Source organism: Barbus barbus (assembly GCF_936440315.1).
Source record: "Barbus barbus genome assembly, chromosome: 37".
NCBI classification, from domain to species: domain Eukaryota; kingdom Metazoa; phylum Chordata; class Actinopteri; order Cypriniformes; family Cyprinidae; genus Barbus; species Barbus barbus.
The window spans coordinates 9,977,312-9,992,981 of NC_136715.1; the positions used below are offsets into that span (position 1 = coordinate 9,977,312).

The following is a 15,670-nucleotide window of genomic DNA, read 5'->3' on the forward strand; positions in this document are numbered from 1 at the left end:
AATCTCATTAAAGTCCCCCCCCAAAAGGTTGGTTGTCCATGAAAGACAAATGCAGAAGAAAACAGAATAATGCGGAGAATCTCAATGGGGAATCGGTTCAACACTGCAGCTGGAATTGCTCACCAGTTCAGCACTGAACAGGGTCTGGATCTGTCTCGGCATACAGTGTCTTGACATTTAACAGAATTTGAACTGAAAGTGCACTCTGCAGTGAACAAACCTTTCATCAGCGGGTGGTGATGGCGCAGTGGATAAGACACATGCCTTTGGTGTGAGAGACCCGGGTTCGAATCCACTGTGAGACACCAATGTGTCCCTGAGCAAGACACTTAACCCCTAGTTGCTCCAGAGGCGTGCGACCTCTGACATATAGCAATTGTAAGTCGCTTTGGATAAAAGCGTCAGCTAAATGAATAAATGTAAATGTATATGTAATGTATATCAGCAGAAAGAATCAAAAGGCTAGACTAGAGGAGCATGTTGTGTGGACAGAGGAAAACTGTTCCAGAGTTCACTTCAGTGATGAAAGCAAGTTTAATTTATTTGGGTCCAATGGGAAACATTATGTTCATCATCAACCTGGGGAAAGACTGAACCCAAAGTGTATAAAGAAGTCAGTGAAAGGTGGAGGAGGAATTGTTATGGTTTGGGGATGTTTTCTGCAGCAGGAGTTGGGCCTCATAAGGGGCTTTCTCTCCAGAGGAACCTTTTTCATAGTTCCCAGAACCATTGGTGGAAGTACCCTCTTTTTGGTGTGTTTGCACTGCAGGAACTAGGAATAGTTTTAGTTCTAGGAACATCAGTTGGGGGAACTATAGAGTAGGGTCTTAAACAGTTCTATAGGAGCTATCAGGGACGTAAGTGTACTCTGATTGGCCAAATGCATACGAAGCACTGGCTACTCAGCATTTTGAAAAAAAGAAAAAACATCCAAATATGGCCCCACATTCTACATTTATATGGGTGCTTAATTGCCAGTGGTTGTGCCCCCACTGTCAGATGCTAAGCAGAATTGACTATCTGTTCTCTCCATCGGACTTCAAACACATTTCAAGAGAACTAAATGACCCTCGGTACCAGGCCTGGCTGACCAGTGGAATACCTCCACGAGTACAACACACACACAACACACACGCATAGAGATATTTCCTTTACTTAGACCATAATTATTCAGTTACAAAGGTATCTGGTATAGGCAGGTGTTGTTTGTGTGTTTCCTTATTATATTAGCCTAGTGACCACTCATTATTTGTATTAGTAAGCTCTAAATACTCATATTCAGGTGTATGAATGTATCTCTGGTTTAATATCTGCTAGATGTCTCTTTCTTGATATCAGAATGATCTGCTCTTTATTTCTCAAACAATGGTGTACACTATGTGAACGTGAAATACATCATAAGATTTTTACTGTACTGTGGGAAGAATTACACCGATTGAGCGGAACAGTCATAAAACATGCAAATGAGGTGTAAGTGAGACAAAGAAACACTTTCCCGCTGAAACTATGTGCCTTGCTATTGGTCAAACTGACCAAAAGTGGGGGTTACTGGATCCAGATAAAACTTCTCCCACACCCCACCTTTCGGGGGGAGTCCGAGCTTCTGGCAGTTTTAAGTTCAGTAACTTTGGCGATTTAACTTCGGACCCATCAACCCATGGCTGAAATAACGAAGCTTTCACTCCTAAAGGAATTCATCAAGAATTAAGAGACGCATTATACATGCAGCAGGACACTTTACTCAGCACCAACAAACCAGTACAAGTAACCACTTGTTAACTATTTAGATGCGCTTCTAGGCTTCGACCCCTTTTGATTAAGGTGATGTAATTCTTTGATGGTTCTAACAGGTTGTGTTTAGCTGATGTGCAAATCCTGCTATTATGCTCTCTCTCTCTCTCTCTCTCTCTCCATGCCTTCCGTGCGTTGGCATCTATGTTTAATGTGTGTATGTTTGTGTTTAGTTCAATGTTACATGTTCCCCTTGTAGTGTAGTTTAATAAACATCCATATGTATTCACACTTGGTTGTCTGTGTCTGCAGCTCACAGAAATGAGGTCACTTTAACGTTCCGGGTTTGTTACATGCTAATGAGCAATGTACTAATAAGGCAATGATTTTTCGTGACCAGAGAAATAATTTTCCTTAGAGTCAATAGACGATTGAAACTGTCCGTACTGCGGACAAACAAATCATTTTATTGTACTATTAATGCTATAATTCCTGAAGATGAATACATAATTGATAACAACCCGTTATGATAAATTATGTTCATCTCACTTTGAGCTAATTTGCTACAAAGGCATCAGTTAATAAGTGACATAAGAAACATCAGACTATGAAGTATAGCCATAACTACAGTACCACTGGAACTGTGTTGTAGGATGAATCTAAAACAATTACTGAAGCACTGAACTTGATTCATAACTTTTTTTGTTTTGCGATTTTATAGAAGAAACATAATACGTAAACACACGTTAATACGGTAAATGATACAATTATGCAGCAAAAGTTGTTAGTAGCGTTTATCTTATACTAACAAATGTTAATAACTGATGATATAAATAGAGGAATTACACACATTGTGTTTAAAAAAGATTTCAAAATGTTGGCAAAATTATAATGTTTCAGCACAAAAAGTAACTATGAGCAGTTAGCAATAAAATAAATATGAATCACATATGTTGGTTTACAAACATCAGTTTAAAAGTAGCTGAATATAAAAATATGACCAAACCAAACAAAACAAAACAAAACATTATGATACACATCTACTCACTACTGCGATGGCAGTAAAATACACAATTCTTTGGAAGAGGCTGCTTCCTCTAAGACAACCTTAACAATTAAGCTTGTCCAAAACATACACTTCTAAACAGTCTCCAGCACATTCTCTTAACAAACTAATCTGACCAATTTGTTTCTTTCCAAGATGCCAGTCCAAAGAATTTATTGACATTTTGAATGAAGCACTAGATGTTAGGGTTGGGCTTGAATCATCAGTATTTTGAACATTAAGTTAATTTGAGAACAATTCTCAGTTATAAAATGTCATAAATGTGATAAAACTGATACTTAAAATAGTTTTTAATAACTTCTAACGTAATAAATGATAATTTACCACAACTATACAAAGTCTTCACAATGCTGTGATGTCCATATCAAGACCTCATGACCCATTCTCACTCAGAATTATGATTGAGAAGGCACTGCCTTGTTTATTGTCAAACTGATCTTCTTTATGCATGTCCACTTCTCTATTATCTACACTTTGTGTGTAGATAAACCATCCTCTGTTAAGAGCTGACTCAAAACGCCGGAGATTGTCTCGCCCACAAGACATGTAAAATACAAGGGACCATTTTTCTTGGTCATCAGGACAGATTCTTTTCAGGTCCTTTTTATTATGGCTCTGCAAACAAACAAATCAAGTCTAGTTTCAGCTTAAAGGAACAGTTCACCCATAAGAATATAATGCATAAATCATACTTGTATTAAAAAAAATATTTAAAATTAAAATTGTCTACTTTTGAATCTACTTTCCAAACAATGTTGGACCTCACTAATTTTCACTTGACTTGAAAATAATAATAATAATAATAAAAACAACAACATAAAAAGACATTTAAAAAAGTATAAAAAGTACATTCCTTTAAATTTAGGTGATAAGATGCATAAAAAACATGTAATACATCCTAATAATAACAAAAAACAAATAAATAAAATAATATAAAAATAAACTTACCGTGACTGTCAAAATCTTCTTATCTTCACCTTGCTTGGTGGTACAGCAGAAGAAGTTTTCTGTGCCACTGAAGTTCAGTACAACAGGAATGCCACCACAGTCCATGGAGATAGGATAATAATAGTAGAGGGTGATTTTTGCTGAAACAAAAAGTATTGCAAAATATATTTCAAAATATACTTGAATCAAATCAAAATAAAGAATGATAGTTCAGTTATTTATTTTACTTCTAAACAAACTTTTAATTTATTTGCAAAAAGTATTTACAAAATTATATAATATACATACATATAAACTTTGTTAGATTTTATATTTATTACCAACCTGACATGGTGTCTTTCAAAAACATATGCTGCTTCTCGGGGGTGACATATTTTTCCATCAAGAAACTCTTAATGAACACATTATTTTGCTCTCTAAACTGCATAAAAATCCTTGAAGAATCTGACAAAACAGAGGAAAAATACGTTTTATAGACAGTTATAACATTTAAGAACTTGAATTGTATTGTCAACGAACGCAACATTTGTTCCTTACTAAAGGTCATCTCAGCTGTTGCAGGCAGGACAACAACTTCATTAAACTGGCAATTCATCCCTCCACAGCTGTTGCAAGGGCTGCAAGGATCACAGCCCCGAGCAACGACCACACTGAAGCTCGTCTCAGCCATGGAGACAAGCAGAAGATTGTTTTCACTGAAACAGTCATCCTCAATGTCCTTGTCTCCCCACTCTGGCGATGGCTGAACATCAGTGGCTTCCAGTTCTTCTTCTCTTACCATCATCATGCTGAATCTCATGACTGTCGGCTCCTTTTTATGCACATTGATTTCCTCAGATTCACACTGTTCGATTTTCCTTTTGGGCGAATGATGTATGGTCTAAGAGAGGAGATTTAAAACCACAGCACAGCTGATGTAAATCAAATAACACTAGCTCAAACAAGTGTTTTACTCCTCAAGCTGTTAATCAAAAATAATCCATGATCATGTAATCTCTGGAATTTAATGTTTTAAACCCCCACATACGTCCATGTGATCAATCAAAGTTTCCTGACTAGGAAAAAAAAACCCTGAGAAAACTTCAGTTTCACTTCTCTCTTTCATTTCAATGAACTGAGAAAGTTCATATAGGACTGCATTAGTGTGTGTCAATCAATACAAAACTCACAAGTAAGGGGGACCCTTCAACCAGCAGCTCAGCAAATGCGTGTGGAGTCAAATTCTCCACATCTGTGTTGTTTATCATTATAACTTTATCTCCCTTGCTGAAAAAAAAACAAGATATAGATGAATGAACAGACAGCCAGATAGCTACACATTTGATGATAGACAGACAGAGAGAGAGAGAGAGAGAGAGATGATAGATAGATAGATAGATAGATAGATAGATAGATAGATAGATAGATAGATAGATAGATAGATAGATAGATAGATAGATAGATAGATAGATAGATAGATAGATAGATAGATAGATAGATAGATAGATAGATAGATAGTCTCACCTTGCGAATTTTCCTTTGTTATAGTTAAAATAGCCATTCACTTCATACGAGTGTTTCCCTTCACGTTTATTGTGGAGCAACATAACACCACCACAAACAGGATTTCCCTAGAAGACATCACATAACATTTTTTCAACTGGATACATTTATCAATTAACATAGATGTTGAGCTACTACAGATTTGCATACAACGAAACACTGCATACCTCAGCTGCCATGATGATCTCAGTGCCGATTATGAGGATGTGTGTGTCCAGAATCTAAAACACTGCCTTTTGAAAGTCAGTAGACCTGATGATTGGTTGGAAAAAGAGAAGTATAGAGTTGTAGGGGAAGGACATAAAAGTGTAATCACAGAGATGGGAAAAGATAGTAAAATATTTCAGCAAATAATTGTAAACTGATAGCTCTCTGTGAGATTATCTGTGCCACATACTATGACTACACTGCACATGCTGCTCATCCCTCTTGAGGCTGAAAAGCAAACCATTGTCTGCAAACTGGGGCACAAAGCTGACCTTTTAATGTATACCTATTTAAGGGTGTTTCACATATAGTTTGATTTAAAAGAACCAAACACAGTTCTTGTGAACCAGAGAGCAAACCAGCTGAAAGTGACCTGAGTTATTTTTGGTGGATCTCTTTGGTCCTCTTCAGCATGGAAGTGATCTCAGACTCAGACCCTTTCTTGTTCACACCACACATTCATAAGAACTTTCTGTGCAGCATTTGAATGCTGGAGTCTGATCTGCTGGAAAAACTTGAAAGATGAAGTGGACAGGGAAGGAGGTGTTTGCAGAGTGACACAGATGCAATTTAAATAAGAGATTCATTGTGTAGTGTACAGAAGTAATTATAAAGGGAGCGCTCTTTGCACCATAGCAACGGATGTATTTTGACAAAATATATGTCAAAATATATTAGCATTAAGGTTAGAGCTCTCACTATTTTCAGAAGTGATTTGATTCTGTAACCAGACCTGCCTCACTGTAATAATATAACCTACAGTAGCTTTCTATTATAAACTGGGGGGATTTTTAACTTATAATAATTTAACTTCTAATTACATCATGTAATTTGTATGCACTTAATTTATGAGAGTGGCATATTTGATCTAAATGTGTAAATATAAAGCATTCTGTTTACTTCATCGCTGTCACACAGTAGAGTGCGTGCGGTCCAGAGTGTGTGATGATGCACACATAATTACGTCATTTACTGTTTATGAATTCTGATATGTTCATGACAAGGTTTATAGATCAGGCCTGTCTAACTGCCGCAAATGTGTTTTGTGTTACATGAATGAATTAAATTATAAAGATGGGTTGGAGATGCTTTTACTTTGCATTATAAGCCTTCTGCATGTTATATTTTTTCATCGACTTTCAAAAAGCGGTGAGGACAGAATCGACTTTGGAAAAAAGTGGTGGAGACATGTCTCACCCGAAAATTATTCCTCTGTCTGAACTGAGAGCGTTTGGAGGGCTCAAACGAACTAGGTGTGCAAACACCAGCCTTTTTGTAAGAATCACCACAAAGTTTTATTGTTTCTTTCCACCGGGCAGGCCTCAAAACCTATTTTACAGAAAACTGAAAGTGACCTAAATAGACATAATTAATACTTTGAGGAAATAAGAAAATGAGGTTACTCATGCAGAACAGCACGTTTACACTCCAGAACCATGATCGTATATAGTACTTCCTCATAAGGTAATATTAACAAAAGAAGAGGAAACTGGCTGCAGGGGAAGAAGAGTGTACAACTGTAAATTTATTGTATTTTTTTGACTTTGTCAATAGCAAGGCATTCATAAACACATCCATTCATCCACCCACACACAAACAGTATATAGACATACATATCCAAGGAAAAAGTACTTTTATTTAATATGGTATTTAACCTCCTAACACAAAGCTAAGGTGTATGGTTTAGTTTTATATGCTGCTTTTTCCCTTTTTTCCACTGTCCATGTATGAAAAAAAGAGCTGTATAAAGATTCCTCAATATTCTCCTTTTGTGTTCCATAGAAAATAATTAATTCTTTGGGTTTGGAACAACATGAGGGTAAACATTTAAACAGGATTTCTCAGCTACTCCTGTAAATGACACATTTTATTTTACAATGATGGCTTTAGTAGCAAGGTTCGTACATATGCTATTTTGATAGCGTTGTTTCCTGCCAACAAGTCACCACACAGTTTTATGCCATTCTACACACCCACATACATGATTATCAAAATTATGCCAGATGGCTTGCATGGCCCTTTACACTTAAACCAGAGTGTAAAATGTTTATATCCTCAGCACCTTTAGACATATTTGCACAAACACGACACATCTAACACATTCTACTGCCACATTTGAGGTTAACACTTGTAGAGAAACTTACTCTGTTTGACACACCGAAACAGAGAGTGCTCTCTGACGTCTCAGACCACATCTATACCAAACAAACATATCCATCTTCAGGTGCAGACTCTTTCAGCAATTCTGAGAGACATCATGGCACTCAACAATAAAACAACAAGTGTTGACTTCATGTACTGAGTTATTTTATAAGCAATGTTTCTATATGATAGGCTATTTTATTAACTGCATGCTTATCTAATGACAACTCCAAGCTATTTTTTTTAGTTGCACTGAATGAGAAAACAATCAATGAGCTTCCATCACCCTGATTTGTACAAAACATTTCCTGCTTGTCCTTCTACAAAGCTACGAGCATCCTGTCGAGCTGCCCACTGCTGAACTATTTATGCAGAGGCAAAAAAGACATCAAATACACAATTTAAATGTACATATATAATACAATAAAAATATTTTAGTTTATAAGCACTGTATACAATTGGCATGTCCTCATATGAGCAAACCTTTTAATAAAGAGGTCAAAGTCACCCACAGAATGACATCAGCTCTATGAATTCCCTGAAGTTACATCATAAAAGTGATATGGCACTCACAGAATGAGTATCACCCAGCAGATTTTACTTTTATTTTTTTTACAAAAACACAAGTGTTTTTATAATGGTTGAATGCAATGAATTACTAATTTCTATTACTAAAAGCATCAGTATGTGCGTTTGAAATAGTGTGCAGGTATTTCTGAGTGTGAGTTAAAACAATAAAGAATATTACTATGAAACATATGAAGGAGTAAACCAACTTACCACAAAGCGCCTTTCTGTCAGGGTTCACAGTTCTGAGGTTTTACTATGCTCTCTCCTTCAGTCTCAGAATTAATCATCATCATGTTTTTGGGGCGAGCAGGAAGGTTATGTAATGTGATGTATGTGTGCTCAACCCCAAATCAAGAAAAGAAAAAAATCCCAACAGTGGGAGGAATAGTTCACCACAAAAATGATAATTTGGTGAAATATTTACTCACAGGTTTTCCCAAATGTAGACTGCTTCTTCATCGGAACAGAATTAGAGAAATGTACCATTAAATCACTTGCTCATCAATGAATCCTCTGCAGTGAATGGGTGCTGCCAGAATGAAAGTCCAAACAGCTGATAACAACATCACAATAATCCACAAGTAATCTACATGACTACAGTCCAGCAATTAATGTCTTGTGAAATCCATCGTTTTTTTTTTTTTTTTTTTACTTTTAACAAGTTCATTATATTACTCTCTTCAGGGAAAAAGCCATATCATCTGAATATGCACAGATCAATTACCATTTACATACAAAAACAAGGACATCAATTTTACATATACCTAAACATGATGCTGAGCGAGGCTACATTTTCTGTAACATGGAGCTCATCCTCAGGCTAAAAAGTAACAGAATAAAAAAAAGGCATATTCTTTTTATATTAATGAATGGTGGGAGAAAGAAGGTAGTTTCAAAATTTGAACAGAAAGAGGTAAGAAGTGGTTAGCAGGTAAATATTTAATGAGAATGTAGAAATACAATAAAACAAAAATAAAAAATAGCACAACAAAAATAAAATAACAACAGACTGGCCTAACAACCCCCAACACATAGTGACAAATAAGTTGGACACAACAGGTCCATGTCTGCCTCTAGTGGACATTTTTGAAGAATTTTTCTTCAGCTATTTTCCATACAAGGACAGTTCAATGTGGCAGCGCACTGGAGAGGAATACTAGGAATACTATTTTTGAAAGAAATATTTCATTTTACACTGACAGCTTTGCTAACATGGTTCATACATATGATATTTTGATTTCTGTGGACTGTGGTTTCCTGCCAACAAGTCACCAGACAGTTTTACGCCATTCCACCAGCACACACACCAATCAATACATATATGATATGGTGCTCTGATTCAACCCACAATGTAAAATGTTCATAAACATCCTCAAAACCTTCAGAAAAACCTTAAGAGCTACATTTTTTAGGCTGACACGTATACAAACATACTCACTCAAGCAGTTTGACTCATCAAAATAGAGGTTCCTCCCTGAATCAATCATGTAGCTCTTACAACAGACCACATCTGTACAAAACAAACAAATATGACCATATCTGGCATTGTTCTGGATCATTTATTTAATGTTTGCTAGTAATTAATAATAACAACTCTGATTTCTAGTCATATAGCAAACAACAAACACATAGCATCAAATATCCTTCAGAGTTCTTGTAATATTAATAAATGTATCTGTATATTGACAATCTAGAATATCCAATCCAACAATATTTTATGTTAAATAGTATTTTTATAGTTTGGAGATTTAAAGTTCTTTCTTGTAGATAACATGATGAGTGTGAGCTAAAATTAAGCCTCTCTGCTCTAGAACAAAGCTATTCTGAGACCGAAACTCAGTCAGACAGCCAATCATGTGCCAAAGTATCTATAGACTCAGAGTGGGCAGCGTAACACGTGCCACACTATCCCCAAACCAAAAACTGTTTGTCCAACAGGTTACTTTGTCAACCAGCGAATCTTCACCTTGAGGAAACAGACCTCATAAGAAAGTACAAGATTATTCTATTTTTGTAACTTTAGTAAGAGTAAGATCATTCAACTAGAGGCGACATGCACAAATGTGTTCTCCTTTGCTATTTTCATTAGCTCTTCCCTCCATCTCTCTCTCTCTTTAGGGATGTTGGATGTTTTAATAATTGGAGGAGGTCCTCATGCTTTAACCCTTGCTACTCTGCTCTCAAACCCTCTCTGCCAATCTAGCACTGACGTCCTTCAGGGAATTCAGCTGAGCAAAACTAAAGCTAAAAGTGTACGCTACAAAAGCAAAAAGAGACAAGCCATCAGCGAGTCAAGCAGTTTGTGAAAAGAACAACAGATTGGTTATGGTTTGGTTCACACCGATCCATTTAACAAGGTAACTTAGCACCGGAGAGCATGTGTTGACGTCTGCATCTCCATTTGGATAACGTGTGCTTTTGAAATACTCTACTCTTCGAAAAAGTTCAAGCGTGATTTCCAAACTGAGGGTTCGCAAGTTTATGAGAAGCTAAATAATTTGATTAGAAAAGGAAAAATAAACTAAATAAATAATTTAAATGAAAAACAATTCAAATAAAACATTTACTAAAATGCTCAAATATTTAGTTTGTTTACCTAAACATAATTTGACAATTATGACAATTAACTAACATCAGAGAACCGTGAACAGCGTGTTATTCAACTATTGAAATGTTAACTTAAAATCTTAAAAGGAAAAAGAAAACTTGAAGTAAATATTTTAGGTCGAAGGGCTTCGGCTGACAAAAAAAGTTTGGGAATCCCTGATTTAAAGCATAACAAATGTTAGTACTCTGTTGTAAGAAAATACAACAGATGAACAGATGGTCAGATGCGAACAATGTACACACAATAATGCAAACCAAGAAATAAACATTACAATGATGTTGTCTATCAAAAGGACTAATAGTTTGTGCATCTGTGTACAATCTCAGAAGGCCTTGCAGGACTTTGTGCTGGAGCAAACTCGAGAGGATGAGCTGCACTGTTTACCTGAGAAAATTTATATTCAGGACGAGAATGCATTTTTTAACGACAATCGCCTGGGGAAAGAAGCACAAAAAGCTTCTTAGCACAACAAACGGCCTACAGAAAAACCTGTATTTCAGTCTTCCAGGAACACAGCTCAGTATAGACTTCTTCCAGGAGCAGTTCTGAGCATCACGCAACAGAATGCCTGACTAACAATTAATAAACCGACTGTGAAATGCTTGGTTTTAAAGCAACTAAATGTAATGCTGGGTACACACTAAAAGATTTTTAAAATCTTATAAGATCTGCAAAATGTGAGAAACCACAAACATGAGGACAAAAAAATCCTAGATTTAACCGTTCTGCTCGTATAGTGTGTGGTGTGCCGCGATGTGACAAAGACAGTACAGCACACACCAATAGATTTTCAACCAGAGTCCCAACTGTGAACACCTGAAATCTCACAAAATGTTGTCTAACATGTTGAATATTTACGATTCGCGATCGTGGCGCCTCCGACATTCTTTCGAGCAGATTCAGCCACTCTTAACACACCTCACACCACAGGAAAATCTGATGAGATAATCTTTAGAACCACCAAGATAATCGGCACACCTAGGATTGTCTGAAGGGGATTAATAGGCCCAAAATCAGCCCAATTATCTTGTGGTGTGTACCCAGCATAAGTGTTTTTTTTTTAAGTATAATCAATCAAACTGGAAGTCATTCTGATGGTACATTAACTTCTAATAAGGCGAATGGCTTCGTTTGGCTTCTTTCTCACGCTCCCTCACCAACAGCTGTTCTTGTATGGCCAAGATTGGTGGGCGGGTACGAAATTCCGCGAAAAGGGTGGATTGCTTCACGGCAGCAACAAATGCACACACTTAACTGTAGGGGGCACTAAAGTCGCAAAAATACACAAAACTACAGTTGCTTTAACAGCACTACTGGTATTAACCCTAAAACAGGCAAGAGTGGAAAATGATCTGCAAAAAATCATTTCATGACACTTTTTATATAATCTAAATATTGAGAAAATCACCTTTAAAGTTGTCCAAATTAAGTTCTTAGCAATGCATATTACTAATCAAAAATTAAGTTTTGATATATTTACAGTAGGAAATTTACTAAATATCTTAATGGAACATGATCTTTACTTAATGTCCTAATGATTTTTGGCATAAAAGTAAAATCAATAATTTTGACCCATACAATGTATTTTTGGCTATTGCTACAAATATACCCCAGCAACTTAAGACTGGTTTTGTGGTCCAGGGTCACATATGCCTACTCATTACATTTTCTGAATGTCCAGCCCCATGGGAGGACATGTTGGCTTTAGGTCAAACTGACAAAACAAGCACTGAAAATTCCATGACACGTGACCCCCATACTCCAAACAACCTCAGATGGGATATTGACAACAGTTTTGGATGAAAAATTCTTCCTTGTGCCTAAAGAATTTGTATCCTGTGGTGCACGTTGCCTGTTTAAGGATTAAGAAAACCTGTTCTGCATGATGCTCAGAGCATTATGGGAAACTGAGTTTCAGCTATAACATGATAAAACGTCTCATTTAGAATGTTAAGTGCAATGTATTTTAATACTAAACTGACTCTAAATGTTGAATTATAAATGCACTATGAAATAATAATAGATTATGGGTTACATAATCAGAGCCACAGTGGACAGAATCATCCCAGTCTTAACTGAGGATGAGAGCAAGGTTAAGTTTTTCAAGGTGATGCTACACACTGGGGAAACTATAGAGGCAAAAACAGTTATCATGGTGACTGCACCTTCCAGGGCATAGATGGCAAACATCACATGTTGGGTGCAGGCAATCCAGGAGAGTTACCCGGAGGAAAGTCTACAACACACAGTGCAGCTCATGCATTACTTCTGTACATATGAAAAGATGAGTGAATCCTTCTCAGGTGAGTTTCTAAATGTTAGCATGTTCTAAATGTTTTCTTTTTCCCTCCATATGATGTGTTTATGTGTGATGTTCTGTCTTTGTTTTTAGGGTGACCTTTTAACATTCTATCAAGGGTCTACAGATGAAAAATCGCCTTTTGGACTAATTCTGGCACATTTACAGTTATGTTCATTAATGTGCACTGCCCCTATAAATAAATAAACTAAACTAGCAATTCCTGATTAGCCATATATAAAGGAAAAAATTACTAAATGCATACTATATTTGAATAATGTGAGACGACGAATATGCTCTTTTTCTCAGGTTCTCCTCCTGTGTGTCAGATGGGTCAGAGAGTAATGGTGGTTGGTGGAGGTCTGACCAGCGCCCATATTTTCTCAACTGCACTGAAGCAGGGTGCATGCCATGTGACTTGGGTCTTACGTAAACAGTTACAGGTAAATCGAGTGTAAACATAGCTACATAAAGGAAAATGTAAACTCAACTGATCATAACTGCCAAATAATCCCTAACAATACAAAGTTTAGGGGTTGTGTATCACCCTGAAGGGGTTTATTTTGAGATTAGCAACCTGGTACCTGCCAAATAAATTATGGACATGGACATGGAATGTTTAGGTGCTCTAGGTGATGTTGCCCATTGTAGAAATTATGTCAGATATATGAAGAATCAAATGAATCCTGCCAACCCTCTTTCTTCAAGCTCGAAGAAGCAAAAAATCAGCACCTCTACTTAATTAATTAATTATTTTAAAATAACAAACTTTACTCTCTCTCAGCTTAAGCAGTTTGACGTCGGGGATATAGAGAGTCTGATTGGACGATATTCCCACATTGAGCATGGGATCAAGATGGATGGCCTAGCCTACTTAAGGCAGTTCTATAATGAAAGAAGTCTTCACAAAAGGCTAGCGATGATCAAACAAGCCAGGAAAGGAGGAGCAGTGACCAGAGTTCATTCAGAGTGGCCAGCTCCTGATCAGAGCTCATTGCCAGGTGTGCCAGGAACTTTTGGGTATATTGTGAGGCAGCTATGCTCAAGTGGTATGTGGTAGTGGTAGTGTCATGAGTCATTGACAGCTGAGCACAAAGTGCAAAAAATATCTAAGTTCAAAGAGTCTACAGCAGTGCAAACCAAGTTACTGGATTTCTGATTGGGGTAAATGTCTTTACCCCGAGGTGGCTGAAGCTAAATGGTGTTATCAATCACAGCGTTGGAGGGTTTCCTTGTACAGTGGCGAACAATGGGGTGGAGAAAAGATTTGGCTGGCGACAGGCTGCAAACTGGATGCTACCCAGGACCCTTTACTCTCTGACGTCATGACAAAATTCCCCATTCAAGTGAGCAAGTGGACATTTCAAGTTTGTACTTAACCAACATTTTAAAACAGGGGTTCAACATAACACAAATATAAATGCATTATTACACTGTATACATGGTAATATAGACCAGACGTTTAACCCTTTTTGTTGAATATCATATTTGATACATCAGACATTTGTGGCTCATAAATCCTTAGTTTCGTAATCAAAGCTTTGTAGTTTTCATTTAATGAAATGCATTACATGATACACAAACAAATGGTCTTTAAAAGCCTGATGTTTCATATTTGATAGTCACATTGTAACATTTTCAAAAAAATAATGTATAGGTAATTAAGTATACCTAAGTTGATTCATCTTGAAATATTACTAACAATATAAAGAATTCATAGTAAAAAAGAAAGGCGTACCACAACCTAAAAGCCTTTAACTTGCTACAAAAGTATGAACTATCAATAGATGACAGAAGGCATGTAGTAGATTGTGTACAACAGGTTTTTCAATACATTTTTGATCATGATGATAATTTAGAAGCTTAAGAAAGGTGTATCAAATACGATACTGTAGGTTTTTAAAATACTGTTGGCCTACAAAAGTTAAGCATTTCCTGCTTGACAGGTTCTGGAGTGCTGGCCATGCATAACAGACTTTATTATGTATTGTATGTATTATGAAAACATGGTATGGTATGAGTATGAGGTGAAAACATGTGAGGGAGTCATCAACTATGAGTCATTTCTAGATAACACCTGCACACTAACTATGATTTAGGCTGCAGATAACATTCCCATCAGCACAGGTAATAAATATTTGAAATATCCACAGGTTGGGCCTCATACAGTGAACCTTGCAGGGGTCAAGCTGCGAGTATACGCATTTTCAAAGACATCATGTCTCAACACAGTGGATTGGATGAGAGTACATCAGAAAGGATGGAGAAGACCTGCACTGAAGAGTACATATCACATATGCACGGCCTCATGTGGTTGTAACATCTAAATACAAACACCTGCAAAGAGAGAGGGAACCAGATCAGCAGTCTCAGGTGTCAAACTGACTGTACAAGAGAATCATTTACAGGGAGAGATGCTGAGAACAGCTGTGAAATGACATTTTAAGATGCTACACTGTATATGAAGCTGACAAATAAATAAATGACCTAACTTTTGTTTTGGGGCTCATTTAAACTAACAGTGATAATAAATACATAGTCACTCTTTGTGGCTCAA

At 36.7% G+C, this 15,670-nt stretch overlaps 1 protein-coding gene and 1 pseudogene across 2 annotated transcripts; one reads left to right on the forward strand and one right to left on the reverse strand.

The window, feature by feature from the left end:
* Positions 1-2,157: 2,157 nt before the first annotated feature.
* On the reverse strand, positions 2,158-5,493 carry LOC306856812 (uncharacterized protein). The gene is made up of 7 exons (XM_079396292.1): positions 5,455-5,493; positions 5,249-5,355; positions 4,915-5,011; positions 4,283-4,625; positions 4,070-4,189; positions 3,746-3,885; positions 2,158-3,412 (listed from the first exon to the last, which is right to left on the reverse strand). The coding sequence occupies exons 1-7, from the start codon at positions 5,464-5,466 to the stop codon at positions 3,170-3,172; spliced, it is 1,062 nt and encodes a 353-aa protein (XP_079252418.1). The 5' UTR covers positions 5,467-5,493; the 3' UTR covers positions 2,158-3,169.
* A 4,833-nt stretch (positions 5,494-10,326) lies between these two features.
* On the forward strand, positions 10,327-15,607 carry LOC306857179 (annotated as a pseudogene). Its single transcript has 7 exons — positions 10,327-10,563; positions 11,141-11,357; positions 12,838-13,117; positions 13,423-13,556; positions 13,898-14,114; positions 14,298-14,459; positions 15,267-15,607. The product of its transcript is annotated as an uncharacterized misc_RNA (transcript).
* Positions 15,608-15,670: the final 63 nt, after the last annotated feature.